Raw genomic sequence first — 15,496 nt, forward strand, 5'->3', positions numbered from 1 at the left:
AAAAAAAAAAAAAAGAGGAGAAAAAATTAAAAAAAAATACAGCATTAAGTTTTCGGGACGGGTGCCCGGAGGCGGCTTGGGCAGGTGGGGTGTGGACCCTCGGCCGGGCGACTGTTCGGCTGAGGCGGGGAATTCCCTGAGGTACGCGGGTGGGTGCCTCGCCTCAGGCCTCTCAGCTCCCCGGTGGTACTAAGCGGTATCTCCAGCGACTTGTCCGGGAGTTGCAAGCCTGTGGACTAAATTTATTATTTATCCCCCTTTGTAAATTGTTACGCTACGGGGGTAGAATATCGTGGAGGGAAGAGATGGTGGCCTCTGGAATACGGAGACGGCCATTATTACCACGTTTCCATGCAATGCTGGGTTCTTTTTTAACTGTTTCTTATTTAACTGTCACATGAGCACTCTAAATTCTCTCACTGGTTTTTTTTCCCCCTCTCTTGGGTTTTTTTTTTTCTGTCCATATGTAGAAGAGTCCTTATTGACACTGGGGAGCCAGCTACTCCTGAATATATTGGCTGTTTAAAGCAGGCGCTTTCAGAGTTCAACATCTCAATTCAAGAAATTTTAGTGACACACTGGCATCATGATCATAGTGGTGGAATACCTGATATCTGCAAAAACATCCCTAATGGTAGGCCAGAGATTTTGGATATTGTTGAAAATGTTAGCTACGTGGCAAGAAAAAACTTTTACTGAGTGCTTCTGTGCAAATCAGCTGGATTATTCTTCTGGAATCTCCATATAAACTACATGTAATTTCATGATACTGTGGCAGCGTGTAGAATGAGAGCAATGAATAATCTGAATATTGTAGTTGTAGTACTACAGTTTTGCTTCAATACCTGTGCATATCTTTATAGTGAATTTTTCTTATGTGTGAATAATGAGAACCTAGATTGCCATCAGCAAGTTTACATGATATTAAGAGATATGAGAAAAACTTGATAGTCAGTCCTTTCTACATTGACAGTAGTGACAAATTGACCATTATTTTCGCTTGTGTAAAAACAATAAATAACTTAATCTCTGAAAAAGAAGCTTGCACAACTTTGAGATTCCTTACAGCAGACCATTAGTAATTGCTGACAAATTCGTAGGCCTCAGATCATGAGGGCGAAGAGGGTAGGGCAGTCTGCAGGTAAGTTCTGATCTAAAAATTTGTATTTCATGTTGATAAAAGGTAAGAGACATTTCCCAGTATCTGGGAAGAGAATAAGCAATATGCATCATGCGGTTCTTAGCATTATTGGGCTTTGTCACAAGCTTTGTCACAGGCTTTTTCAGATTTTGTAAAGTTGCCAGGTGCTTATCTGCAAAGAAGCCTGGGCACTACTGAAAACAACATTGGTGTCTTTGTGAGGATTTTGGTCTTGTCAACCCATGAGCATGGTTGTAAAGACTAGCAAGGGATATAAATACCTTTCTGGGTTGCTATCCATAGCTGTTCCAGCCAAGGCATTCACAGTTCATGCACAGCTCAGAACGATAGACGCTGAGGGAAGTTGCAGATCAAAAAGCCTCCATCCAGTGTTAGGCAAATGTTGAATAGTGCTTCTATGAATCATAATGCAGAACGTGAGCATAGAAATCTTAGTGTTGTTCTAGAAACTTGGAGGTTTTGGCTCTTGATGAGTCAAGAAGGAACACTTGTAAAATATAGTAATTGCTGACATTTCTTTATTAATTTCACTTGTGGTTTTTCATCTTCAAAATTGCTGCTGATACAGAGTACAGTATTCAGATTCAGTGGCTTTCACTATTCAGTGTTTGTGGCTCTGGAATAAGGTTGCTTTATAAACATAAAGTTACCGTACAGAATTTCTTGTTTCTAGTTTTGTATTCATACTGTGTAATAATTAATAGTACTTGTTCAGAAAGTAGCCTTTCTGTGGAATTAGCTTTGTTAGTGACAAATTCAAAACACCTTTTTCTTTGCTTTCTTTAAATAGACTCTGAATATCGCATCTGTAAGCTTCCTCGTGTCCCTCACCATGAAGAAATAATAGAAGGAGGACATAAATATTTTTATCTTAGAGAGGGAGATGTGATACAGACAGAGGGAGCCACGCTCAGGTAAACACCAATTTCTGCAAGTTTGCTGGATCACCTTTTTCTTCAGAACTCTGACACATATAGGTATCCTAACTTCTAATGATTGGCAATCCATACATCTAATCTTTTCAACACTTACGCATGTAGATTTCCTATCATGATCCAGCAGGGTATGTTTATACAAAGAAATTGTTTTTATGAATGAAGATTATCAGGAATTAGCCTTTGGTTTTTGGCCTCAGCAGAGAAATTAAGAACATTTTCCTTGAAAAATATTTCCTCCGGGAAAATCAAATAGGATTTTACATACTTTCTCATCACTCTTAGATAAGTAGTTTATTATTAAAATTGATACTTTTGGGGAAGTTTATGGTAGTCTGAATGGATTATTTAATGTGCCTGTCTTTTTACTTTAAAAATATTTCCCAAGGAGACACTAAAACATTGAATATTTAAAATGTTAAATTTTAAACCTTTAACCTGTCAGGTTCTTGTAGGGTGCCAGTCTGGGAGGGCTTCTTCCAGAGAGCATAAACTGTCTTGTTAGCATGAATGAGTCTGAAACAGAAAGCCACTCTGCCACACACACACACACACACACACAATCTGACCATTCTGTTTCCAGAGCTCTTTCATTAACAAGGCATTACTCTTCTAAGGACAAATTTTGCTTGTTTTCCTCAGTTTAGATGTGAATTATAGCCCACTTGTAGAATATGCCAGCTGGCTGATTGGAAGAAAAAAACGTAAAAACAAAGGATATATTTGACCAAAAGCATTTTATTTTGTTAGTGAGGAAAAAAAACCCAAACATGGAGAATATTAATATTGAATATTGAAGACCTATCACTACCCTAAGTGGCCCATGTTTGGACAAAATCAATTTAGAGATGGAAAACAACTTGTTAAATTTGAATCCAAGTAAGACAGGGGCGGCACATTGTGAAGTTTGGGGTAATGCAGCCAAACTTTATGCTTGGTTAAAAGCAGGTATTCTCACCTGATTAGTTTAGTAAGCACTTTAAGGATACTCTTAGATCCACCACTGGTTCCAAAATAGGAGTATCTGCATGTTAAATTTTAGCTAGCAACCTTCAGGTTTTCAAGATGTGCCAGGCAGTGTTGAGTTCTTTTTCCTTTGTTTTTCCATGTTAGTGGTTAAGCTTCCGGGTAAAGTTTCATCAGGAACTGGAGGATACCACTTCCTACAAAGGCAAGATGCAACCCATCAGCTTGAATTTTATGTTGCCTCCACAGGGCAATGGCTCACCGGCTTTCTGCTGAAATCAGTATTCAGTAAGAGCTGGAAGTCATTGCATCAGATGGTGCTGTGCTTCTGGCACCCCAGCCCTGCACTGACATGGCTGGGTGCTGTTTAGCATTGGCCTGTACACCATGCTTGGCACCAGCTCTGTCAGTTCCTGATCACTGCTTTGATGCATCTGCCATTAACAAGAAGATTCTTATGAATTTCAGCAGTGATGCTGGTCTGAGTTGTGTACTTTCAGTTTGAACCAGCCTTAGCATGAGGCCTTCTGCCTTTCAAAAATTGTAGTTGAAAGGACACTGCAGTGCAGCTCCTTAGCAGCTCAGGTTACTATATACATATCAACTGTCCGTTCGCCCTTTGCTGCATTCTAATGCAGTACTCATTCAAGTTGTTGGGTCCTAAATCCGTACCATTCAAATGTTTAATGACCTGCACATAGAACAGCTAAAAGACCATGATTCCTTGTTGTATTTGAGAGCTCCGCTGCACTGTCATGGGGCTTTCAGGGAAAAACAAATTTCAGGAGACAGAACTTTATCTGAGTTGGGCCCAGAAGTTTACAGTTAATTTCTAAAAGAATTGGCAACATCATCCTTACCCTCTTTTGCTAAGTGCAAGGTGTATGTCAAGAACTTCACACATTTCAATCGGGACATAACATGTCAATTTTTCTTTTTTAAAGCTTCGGAGTAAAGCCCTCTATAACACAAATTCTACATGACTAGCCAGCTCCCTTAAGGCACTTTTATTGTGCTGTGTCATGTAAGTAAAAGCATGTTAGAGATGACGATCTGTGTTCTCTACATGGTATAAGAAAATGGACTGGGATTAAACGAAGTGATACCCTGTTTACATCGACATTTCAGCCTTTTTTGGTCTATTTTTTTCTGGTTCTTGTTATGGGCTGCTTTGTAAGTGTATGATTTTATCATTATTTGTTTCTAGCTTCTGAAAATGAAGCATATATGCTGTGTGAAAAACTTACGCTTTTTTGTTGTTGTTCTTTAAACAGAGTTTTATATACGCCTGGACACACTGATGATCATATGGCTTTACATCTAGAAGAAGAAAATGCTCTATTTTCTGGTGACTGTGTTTTAGGGGAAGGAACAACAGTAATTGAAGACCTGTATGATTACATGAAAACTTTGAAAAGGTTGTTACAAATGAAACTAGATTTAATATATCCAGGTAAGTGGTTCTATTTTTAACTGCTCTGTTTTACTATATAATTTTTAAATATCTCCTCTAAGAATTTGAGAACACTTACTGCAATCGAACGCTATTACTAATGTAACAATTCAAGTTCATTACTTAATGTATGTCCAGTGCTAAGCTAAGATGACTTTATGGCATGGTGGTTTGCAAGACTTGAAAATTTTTCAGTGATAGATATATTTCTTTCGTGAGATTTCTCTGTTTGAGGGTGAATCCTGTGCTTCTGTGCCCAAAGCCTACAGAGGCCAGAATCTTTCACTGTTGGAATCATACGGCAGATTTGGTTTTCTTATATTACTCTATCCATGCGCCTTAATGTTACCCGGGAAGAAAAAATAATAGTTGTTCTTTGGTCCTTTGCATCCCCACATACACTGCCACTGTGAGTAATGTTTTTTGAGAGAGACGTCTGTCCTTTGCAGCACAGATTAATCACAAATTAATCTTGGAAAGCTGCAGAACTGTCAAATAGTTGTCTTAGTTAATGACTTAGCTTAAATTTGTACAAGAGCCAAGAGGCCAAACATCATGTTCTAAAAATAAGTTGCCAATTCATTCAGTCTGTGACTTTGCTTTAACTTTTTTCTTCTGTCTCCTCCAAACCTTGGGAATGCATTTACTTTTCATATAAACTACATCTCTGTTTGACAAGTCTGGATTTTAAGAATTCATTATGTAACTAAGGTTTAAGCTTCTCATTTGCTTTTTTCAGAGCTACCTCTCAGGATTTTTTCTGACTTTTTTCTGTTTCATCTTCAACTTGTCATTCTGAGCGACTGTGGCTACATTCTCAGTTCTGTCTTTCTCCATTAACCATCTATGTTTAGCCTGCATAACCAAATCTCTTTTGTGTTCAGTCTTAAAATATGCTTCTTTTGAAGTAGGTGCTCTTTAAGTGCTTTAAGATCTAACCATAAAAATGCTATTTAAGAAAAATATCATTATAGATATTCCATGAATGTGGAGGATGACGTAGACAGAAATAGTGACTTGCTCATAGTTATTGACTTAATGACTGGTAAAACTAAGAATATTTTAGCCTCCAGAATCTCAATCTATTGATCAATCAAATGTTCTACTTTATTTCTTAAATACCTACAAAACACAGTCTGTTCCTCTAATTGAATTTCTGCCTTCCAAAACCACATATATGCCAAATTCTATTAGGTTTATCAATTTTATCTGTTGTATTTCACTCTCTCCTTAACCGTTATTTACCGAGATCACACGTTCACCAAGGTTGAGTATTTGTCCCGTTTATCTGTAACTGTTTGCTACACTGTTTTAAGTATGTTCATGCTGTACTTGCAGTTAGGAAGCCAGTCAGATATTACGCATTTTCAGTGATGAGTAGCTAAGTATTGAGATGGTTTGGAACTAACTTTCTTTTTTTATCCATGCATCACAAAATGTATGTGCAATTGTGTAAAAGATAACTATTGCCCAATCAGAACAATTGTTTATACTATTGGTATGTACTACAGTAAAATGGTAACTATAGCCAAAGGTAGTTTGCTTTAGCAATACATTCTATATAAGCTCAGTACTTTGACTTTATTGCAGTTTTAGGTATTCATAATTCTTGAACTGTTTCTCTGTTCCCCATCCATGCTTTAGCACTCACATTGCAGCCTCAGAATTAGATGTAGGGGAGCATGAATTTTTGTGACAAGCTGACTGCTGGGTAGGTGTGAGTAGCTGAATTTTGCCAATCCTTCCCCTTCTATGTTTCTTTTTTACTTTAATGTGGAAATGACTTCAGGCTGAATGCTCGTGATAGTCTATTTACAGCCAATAGTTGATGAGAATCCTTGGGACCAGAAAAGGGTGTTTTAGTCAGCAGAGGGCTCCCTATCCTGTAATAATAAACGATGTTCCTTGATAATATAGAAAAGAATGGTACTGGAGTTAGGAATCAGTGCAAAATTTCATGAGCCAATTATTTTCTTCAGTTTTATCCTTTGTGCTTTTATTTCTCGTGTAAAGTAAGAGAATCTGTATTACTTCACAGGGTGTTATGAGAATAGAAACTTACTGTTTCTGATCATCTGGGCTATACGGAGGTCTGAAATAATATGAAGCTGTCTGATATGAAGTCTGAATTATTGGAAAGACGGTCATATTTTGAGAGATATATTTCACATGCTCAGAAACATTTTACATTTATGCAGATATTGATTTACTTATTGGTGAAGTTAACTGTGTTGCTGTCCCTGAAAAATTATGGATGGGAAAGATCCACATCTGAATCTAGTTCCAAGCTTTCTGACATCACTTTAATGTATGTATATGCACACACAATGGCTATGGATCAGATGATGTAATGGACATGAAATGCCTTTAACTTTGCAAAATGTGGGTTCCATTCCAGGTACTGACATTGGTCTTGTAGTCTAAGTCAATGAAATCACTTGGAAGAGCAGGGACTGGTTTTAAGACAGCCTTGTGATTCCATGTGCAGGCCTTAATTTTGAATACTTTAATGTGACTTCTGTCATTAGAGAATGCAAGAGAGTGGACAGTTGCCATTATAGTCTCTGCTCTGTATATCTTAATGTGTTTTTTCTAAATCTAAACTTCTGGTTTTATAAATGGTAACATATTTACTAGAGGTACTGTTATATTTGTAATTTATTTCGTAAGGAACAATAGCTTCAGATTAAATGTTTGAAATCATTAAATATATGTGCATGTGACAGTATAGTTTTATATTTATGTGTTACAAATATTTTATTTATAATACTATCTTTACACAAGGTAAGCTTCAATGAATATTTAGTAATTTCAAAACTGCTGAAGTGAGTGTATAAGTTGAGATATGCATAAATATTTTGACTTGCTGAAGGATAGATTCCTTTGACACTTTTTTATTTCACAGATATTCAAAACATGAAAAATTAGTTGCTCTTTTTCTATAAGCTGCCTGTCCTCAGGCAAAATAAGCTCTAATTTACAAAGCCTTAAAACTAAAAACCCATTTAGTCAGTTCACCCAAAAGTACAAGAAAGGAATATGATGATTTTTTAAAATAGTCAGAGAACCTCAAAAGAAACTGTCTGTTTTGGATGATACCAAATAACTTCTAAAAGAAAGCTATTTTTTATACAGTAGTTTGTTCTACTCATTTTATAAATTACTTGGAGTTTAGACTGGCAGAGCTGGAAGTTGCTGCTCTGATTACAGTAGTTTCTGTTCTACTCATTTTATAAATTACTTGGAGTTTAGACTGGCAGAGCTGGAAGTTGCTGCTGCTACTTCAGGTGAGGTATACACGCAAAGAAATAGGAAACCTTGCTATAAAAAGCATGTGACAAATATTCATGCAAGTAAATTTCTCTATAGGTAAAATACGAAGTTTAATTTCTGCGCATGTAACTCTCACATCTGAAAAATATTTTCATTTCATCTGTAATTTTAGTATATCATGAGGCAGTATTTGATTTTTCCACAAAGGTTAGTGCTTTACCAATTAAGCCTTTTTCTAATTTGATTCAAAGACCTTTCAGTAAGTTGAACGTTTCTGATCTGCCACAGTAAGTCCAGGAAAAAACATGTGTGTTTTGTTTATTAACCAGCCAGACATAAAATGATCCACATATCAACTTCCTTGTGCATTGCTTTTTCCTGCCCTGACACGTTCGGATTGACTCACTGATTTGTCTTCCATTAAGTTTTTTTTGATCATACTTATGAAAGTATGTTCTTCAGGGAATAAAGTACAGTGTGTGAGTGAGTTCTGAAGATCCTGGAAAATTTATCTGTCACAGTTAAAGATGTTACTTCTCTCGCCCTCTGTGTTTGCTAGATAGCCCCACAACAGGACAGTAGTACATGAGTCCTTTGCCTCAGCTGCTGCTGTTCAAAGACCAGTATCAGTTTAAATCATCAGTGTCAATATCCTTTGGGGAGAGTGAGACAGGCAGACAGAGGTGACATAATAATCTGAATATCATCTTTCAAATCTGTTCAGCGGTGAACTCCTTTCCTTTTTTTTTTATTTTTTTTTTTTAATAGCCTAAAGTAGTCTTTCCTTGCTTTCCTTATTCCATGTGAAGTATCCCCTTTCCCCATTCAGACTTTTCAGATCCTTATTCTTCCTTTCCATCTTAATGCTTTTCAATTGCAGACTGTGATGCAGACATTCAAACTTAATTTTGGCCTATTTATATGAAAAAAAAAACCAAAAAGACCCAAACCAAAAAACATGCAAAGAGAGTATTACATTTTAACATCAAGGATACTCTGACAGGGTGGTACGTACAGGTGCTGCTCCTTTCTTATGACTTTTAAGTCTGCCAGAGTTTACATAAGAATGATTCAATTATTCAATAGCATACTTAATTCCAAATTTAAGTAATAGTGCTCTGGTACATGTGTTTTGATTTAGGTCATGGCCCAGTAGTACGTGATGCGAATGCTAGAATCCGAGGCTACATTTCTCACCGAATTGCACGTGAACAGCAAATTCTAAATGTTTTCCAGAAGAATGCTGGAAAATCATATACATCCTCGGAGCTTGTAAAAATAGTATACAAGGTAATTGTTGATTAAAAGTTTTTAGATCAAACTAAAGAAAATTGAGATTATGTTCATAAAATTGTATGTAACAATTTAAGTATTTGAGTAAGACTATGGTGGCTTTTTAAAAGAAAAAAAAAAGATTTCTGCTTGTTCAGAATTCATATATGGACTCCTGCAGTTTTCCTGCCCAAACAGCTACAGTTTTTAAGTATACATCCATTCACATGTTTTTGTAAATCGCAAACCACTTGTCCTGTCACTATATGATAAGAATTTTTTCAGTACTACTAAAGCTTTCATATTTAAAAAAAAAAAGTGTAATCTTTCAAAGCTTTTTAAAGATTCACAATGTATTGAGCTAGTTTTCTAGTGAATTTTCCTGCCAGACTCGTGTTATTTGGAGAAGAACTTTTTAATTTTCAAAAAGAAGGCTTTACTTCTAGGAAGATAGTGCTGGAGAGGGGGATTTTGAGAAATGTTATTGGTTTTTACCTAATAAGCATTGGAAAATTTTCAGAGACGTTTTGCCCTCCTAAAGCTGTTATATTTTCAAATTCTTTACTCATTTACAGATACTAATTGTTACAGGATATTTAAACCCATGCAAATATTGTCATGGAATGGAAGTGATAGGTATCTGTGGAGAAATGCATCTTTACATTTGTCTTTAAAAATGCTCAGCTACACTGACAACCCAGTGCAGTCCAAGCTCAGAAGAGCACAGTTGTCTTAGTGTTGGCCGAAGTTTGCATAATACAAATGGATAAAGCAAAAAATGAGCAAAGTAAACAAAAATGTGTAATTAGGCTACTAGTTTAACTGGTAAAATTGATTTACTCATTTCAGTTTGTTGTCATTATATAACTAACTGAATGTTCATCATGGCAGTTCAGAAGAGGAAAATCTATGTTAATAAACCATGAGTTCCATATATTGAAAAAATAATTGGGACATGTTTAAACAAATACAAAATGCACATTTGTGTTCCCATTAGGAGATCCCTGAAAATTTACTTCTAGCAGCAGAAATTAACCTCCTAGTCCACTTGAAGAAGTTGGAAAAAGAAGGAAAAGTGTGTAAGTTGTGGATGGCGGGGTGGAAGGAGGGTCATTTTCATTTTGATTTTCTATGTACTGTTTCTCATTATATTTTAGGGCATTGTTTCCTGGGGAAAAAAAATTGCAATTAGTTGTAGTAGCTGTCCTTCAGACAATTTGAAGTAGGACTATATAGAAAAAGCCTATGGTTATACAGTATTTCCAAACTTATAGAATAAATTTTATAAAGTATTTGTGACATGCTTAGAGCACAGATTACTGCAATGCATATACCCTTAGATTTTTATTTAAAAGATACCATGGAATACATTCGTAATGCTAGCATTTATACTTTTGTGTATTTTCCAAAATTCCTATCTAAATATGCATGTGCATAGCATTTTATTAGGATTACATTTTATGTTTCTGCCTTTCCTAAATGTGTATTGTTGTATATATGTGTTCTAGAGATGGTTACGATCACGCAGTGTAAATTTTTACAATTTCTGATTAGTACAGTACTTAAGTAGAGCAACTACATTTAGTTTACTGTTTTTACATTTTGCCTTTATTCCTATCTAAATATGCATGTGCATAGCATTTTATTAGGATTACATTTTATGTTTCTGCCTTTCCTAAATGTGTATTGTTGTATATATGTGTTCTAGAGATGGTTACGATCACGCAGTGTAAATTTTTACAATTTCTGATTAGTACAGTACTTAAGTAGAGCAACTACATTTAGTTTACTGTTTTTACATTTTGCCTTTACTTTTAGTGAACAAGGTGAAGTATTCTATTTCTGTAATGGTATGCACATTTAGAAACATTATTCAGCCAGAAGCTAAGGAAAATATTTCTTTCTGTACGTTACTTAACTGCACCCAGGACTGTCTACTTCTAAGTAAATAATTACACGAATATTTAAAACTGTTTGTTTGAAATTTTCAGCATTTACCAACCTGAATAACAACATGAAATTAGCGGGTTTTTTCCAAGTTAGAACTTCTGTTTATTTTCATGATAAATCAGCTACTAAGTACTAATCGTTTGAACAATTGAGACTTCAGCTTTGTCATTCAAAGAAAATAGACTAGAGTCATGTGAATACTGTCATCACTGAAGTTCAGAAAATGATGTCTTTAAGCATATTTTGTGCAGAATGCCATGGAAGCTTACCAACATGATACTGCACCAGCTTTTAAATGTGATCGCAATTCTTGGTTATTAATGTACATTATTGACCTATACATTTCTCCGGTTTGGCTCCACAAGATTCCTCTGGGGTATCAGATGCTGTTGACTATTTGTCCCTTCCCTTTCACTGCCAAAGTAGCTCAAGCAACAGCATTTTCTGATTAGATGAAGTAGTGGATAAATTAACTTTCTCTTTAAAGGTAGACTTGCAGTCTTCCCTGCAGAAGACTGTGTGTATGCATCTTAAATGTCCAGGAATTAATTTGTCTGACTAAGCTAGTGAATTTCATCTCTTAAGCCAGATTTTTTGTTGGAGTTTTTTGGTTTTTTTTTTTTTCCCAAAACACGCTTTTCATGCTTACTGGTCAAAAATAGCTCAGCTTTCCTCAGAAATCACCTTTGAATTTTGAAGAGACAGCAGATACGGAGCTTCAGTCAGATAACTGTTCACAAAGTAGCAACTGCTGGAAATTATTGGAAAGTTTAAATAACTAGAGGAGATACTAATCAGAAGAATTGTTGTGACTCTTCTCCAGTTGGAGGTCCTTGATTCAGCTGTGTGCTCCCGCTTTCAATGAAGCACAAGAAGTGCCCTCTAAAGGTTGTTGGATTGGTTTGGTTTTTGATCTTCAATTTATGCTCACAGAGAAGGAGGAAAGCAACCTCATCAGAACACTTGGGGTTTTTCTGCGCTGATCTCTGCAGCATGGAAAGAGTGGTTAAATTTTTAAATCCAAGCTTAGACCCAGATCCATGATAAACGCTTAACATCATGTGACCTTTGTCAGTTTTTCAGTTCAAATTAAGGACATCTGTTAAGGCAGATTGATTCTGTTGCTTCTGAGCATGTAGCATACAAATGTTTGCATACTCATGTTACTTGTTCGTTTGGTTTTGATATGATGTCCTTTTCACATAGTCTGAGTTGCAGTATTTCAAGTTTTGTTCTCATTATGGAAGACTTGAGTTGCAGTCATAACACTGTCTGCTTAATTTTCACAAAGTATTTTTCTGAAGAAACATGTTGTCAGTATCGGTAATGAATGTGACAGACATATTACAACGTTACAAGAGAGCTGCTCCGTGCCAATTATGGCCATATGCTGTCTGCTGCAGTCATCAATTCACTACGTCATTCTAGGGCTTACAGTTTATGTTGGTATATAACTTCCGTTAGGAGTGATACTGCCTTTACAGGTTTGCTTTTCTCACTTTAAACAGAAAGATAATGTCTTGTATACAGGAGCATGCCACAATATGCGCATATAAGTTTTCTCCCATGTTTGGATCTAAATAACTTGGTCATTGTTTCACATTTTTAAGACACAGCTGATGAAGAGATAAAAATAATTTGACTGTTCTTAATTTAGCAGCACAGATTTTTTTTTCTCTGAAGTCCATAAACTTCAGAAAATGCAACAAGTGCTCTGCTACCTCAAACTTCTTAATATCTAGAAATTTCAATATTCTGAACTTTAAATAACTGTAGGATTATTAACCCCTTTTTTATTAGTCATTCTTGATATTGCTAGGTTACATAGTGAAACAGTTAATGCTTATCACCTTCCATTAAAACTCAACACTGGCCCGAAGGAAACTATTCCAATAGTTTTAATAAAAAATGGCATGTACAGACATACATATGCATGTACAAGTTAAGTTTGAGATAGTCCAATGTTTCTATATAGCATCTAAGTGTTAGTTTGTGATTAATTTGGTCTTTTTTTCTTAACAGTACACGAGGGGTCTCCCAACTTCAGATGGAGAAACAATTTATAAGTTCTGCAAGATTGCTCAAGAATATTTTTAATCTGCACAGTTGCTGCATGAAAAAATATATAATGATGAGCTCAGACGATATGTGAAATAAAAACTAATTCTTTTTTTTTTTTTTTAAAGTGGTAACATGAAATTAAAGCAATGTTACAGTCAGTTAACTAATGTTTTTCATATTCTACTTTATGGGAATTTTAAAAATAACCTGATAGGTACTGAGTTAATAAAATGGAATGACTGTGAAGAAATGAATGTTACCTCTGTTATAAAATACCCAGCTTTATCATCAGTGGCAGAAGACAAATAGCAAGGTCTTATAAACTTAATATTACAATATTATAAAGCAATATTATAAACTGAATAAATTAGATCTATAAAAAAATCTCTAGTAAAAAGACTAGAAAAGATGTTATTCTAAGCCTGTTTTCATTTGCTTGTACTTTTCAAAAAGTGATTTTCTAGTAAGTTATCTGTACATTTTAAAAACCAAGTTATTTTTGTTAACAGACATAAATACTGGGGTTTATATTCCTTTTCTAATTTAGCTGCCAGTGCGCATCTTTGCTGGTTGCTCACTGCAATAGGTTTTAACGAACGCTGAAAGTAATTCCAGACTTCTCTGTTTTCTGGTGGAAACACCATTTCTATGGAATTCATCCAAAGGATTCATTAATTTTAACTAATCAATGTCAAAAAATGCACAGAGTTGGAGCAGACTCTTAAATTCCTTATCTTATAAGATTCTGCAAGAATGTGATTAAAAAGCTGTATAAATTGAGATATGTATTACACACCACATGAACTTAAGTTTGTCTATCACTTTGTAACTAACAAGCTTCAAGTTTTGTTGTTAAATCCATTTAAACTACAAATATTTTAACTAAAGGTTGTATTTGATTGTAAGATACTGTCTAGTGTATAAGTACAATGTTTGAAGATTAATTTAAACTGCAAGTTCAGGTCTCTGTGTAGCTTAAACTTTCAGAATAGCGTCTAAATATTTGCATTACTTTGTGTATTCAGTGTGTGAAGTTTTTATTATTTATGGACTTCTTTTAATGCTGGCTCAACCTTAAAAAAAAAAAAAAAATCAGATACGAGATGTTTGAAAGTACCGAAGACAAATATATGTCCTTGAAAATCCTTGAAAACCTTTCACCGTTCAATCCCGTACCTTCATTTGTGAAACATGCATATGTTTGGGTATTTAAGGCATGTCTTAATAATTATAATTATTTTATGAAGTTGATGGCATTTGTTCTGATCAGCTGAGCCAAATCCAATACAAAAATACTCGCAATCCAAAACTGAAACCATATTCTGAAGTAGTAACCAGACCCCTGAAGAGGGGAAACAATAACTTTCTGCTCCACAAAATGATGCTTTTGGCAAACGTCATTGATCTGGTTTTTGGCCACATCATGCCTCTTGCTCACTTCTAACTTTCTGTGCCGTGCCATTTTGGGGTCTTTTCCAGGTCTCCTAGTTTTGGTTCCTTTTTATATTTTCTGTTTACTTGCATTTTTCCATTTCAGCCACTGTTTTGTTTTTTTTCCCCTCCTCCCACAAATGATATTTTTTTCAATTCCTTTTGGATTGTTTCTCTCTTCATAATTACTCAGAAGCCTTCACACGTACTTCTTGCCATTAATAATTATTGTTTTCCTGTAGCTACTTCATGAATTTATAGTTACCTTTTCCATTGTTAGGAATAAAAAGGTAATTATTGCCGTTTTCTTTTTTAAAAACTTCATTCACATGCTCTGAATGATGTCATTTTGCTTCAGAAAAACAGAAGGATCGGTGAAATCAGACAATTTTCTGTCATGAGGTCCGAGAACCTAAGCCAGCAGGAAACTGGTATGAAGAGGTGATACCTCGTTAACTTTCTGAGCTAAAGAAGAAATCTACTGGCAGGCAAAATGTCACTGAACCATTTTCTTGTTTTACTACACTTCATTTTTAAATACACGGGAATGGCTTTAGAATTCAGTTAAAGCATCATTGGAACTTGCAGGCAGCGAGGAAAGTGAGAGGATACAAATCGGAGAATTCCACATTCCCTGCTGTGCCGCAGCAAATGCCTGACATTCTCAAAAAATGAGGGAAATTGCAGTTTAACCAGACTTGTCATTAATGATCGGGTATGGTGTCTCTGCAATATTAAAAGGAGAGATTGCACCGTTACTAAGATGTATATACAATAAAGGATACTTATATCAGCTATGACATGTTGTAAAAGCCTTAAGACTCCTTGTTGATTACGAGACTGTAAGTCAGAAGGAGTGTTTGTTTATTTAAAAATAGAATGGTAATGTAAGCTATATGCCACGTACATATAAAAATGGGGATTAGCCTGTTTACAACCCTTGTATCGAATACATTCGTCTGTGCGGAATGCATTAAAAGTTAAGAATAAAAA

General features: G+C 35.4%; 1 protein-coding gene across 1 annotated transcript in view; it reads left to right on the top strand.

The window, feature by feature from the left end:
* LACTB2 (lactamase beta 2) overlaps positions 1 to 15,496 on the top strand; it is a 15,837-nt gene extending 341 nt beyond the window's left edge. Inside the window, exons 2-7 of the mRNA XM_009278416.2 lie at positions 471 to 634; positions 1,953 to 2,076; positions 4,338 to 4,516; positions 8,931 to 9,079; positions 10,059 to 10,140; positions 13,034 to 15,496. Coding sequence (XP_009276691.1) covers positions 471 to 634; positions 1,953 to 2,076; positions 4,338 to 4,516; positions 8,931 to 9,079; positions 10,059 to 10,140; positions 13,034 to 13,077 — 742 coding nt within the window. The 3' untranslated portion in view covers positions 13,078 to 15,496. The remainder of the gene's footprint in view (positions 1 to 470; positions 635 to 1,952; positions 2,077 to 4,337; positions 4,517 to 8,930; positions 9,080 to 10,058; positions 10,141 to 13,033) is intronic.

The sequence above is a fragment of the Aptenodytes forsteri genome, unplaced genomic scaffold, assembly GCF_000699145.1.
Source record: "Aptenodytes forsteri isolate BGI_AS27 unplaced genomic scaffold, ASM69914v1 Scaffold18, whole genome shotgun sequence".
Taxonomy (NCBI): domain Eukaryota; kingdom Metazoa; phylum Chordata; class Aves; order Sphenisciformes; family Spheniscidae; genus Aptenodytes; species Aptenodytes forsteri.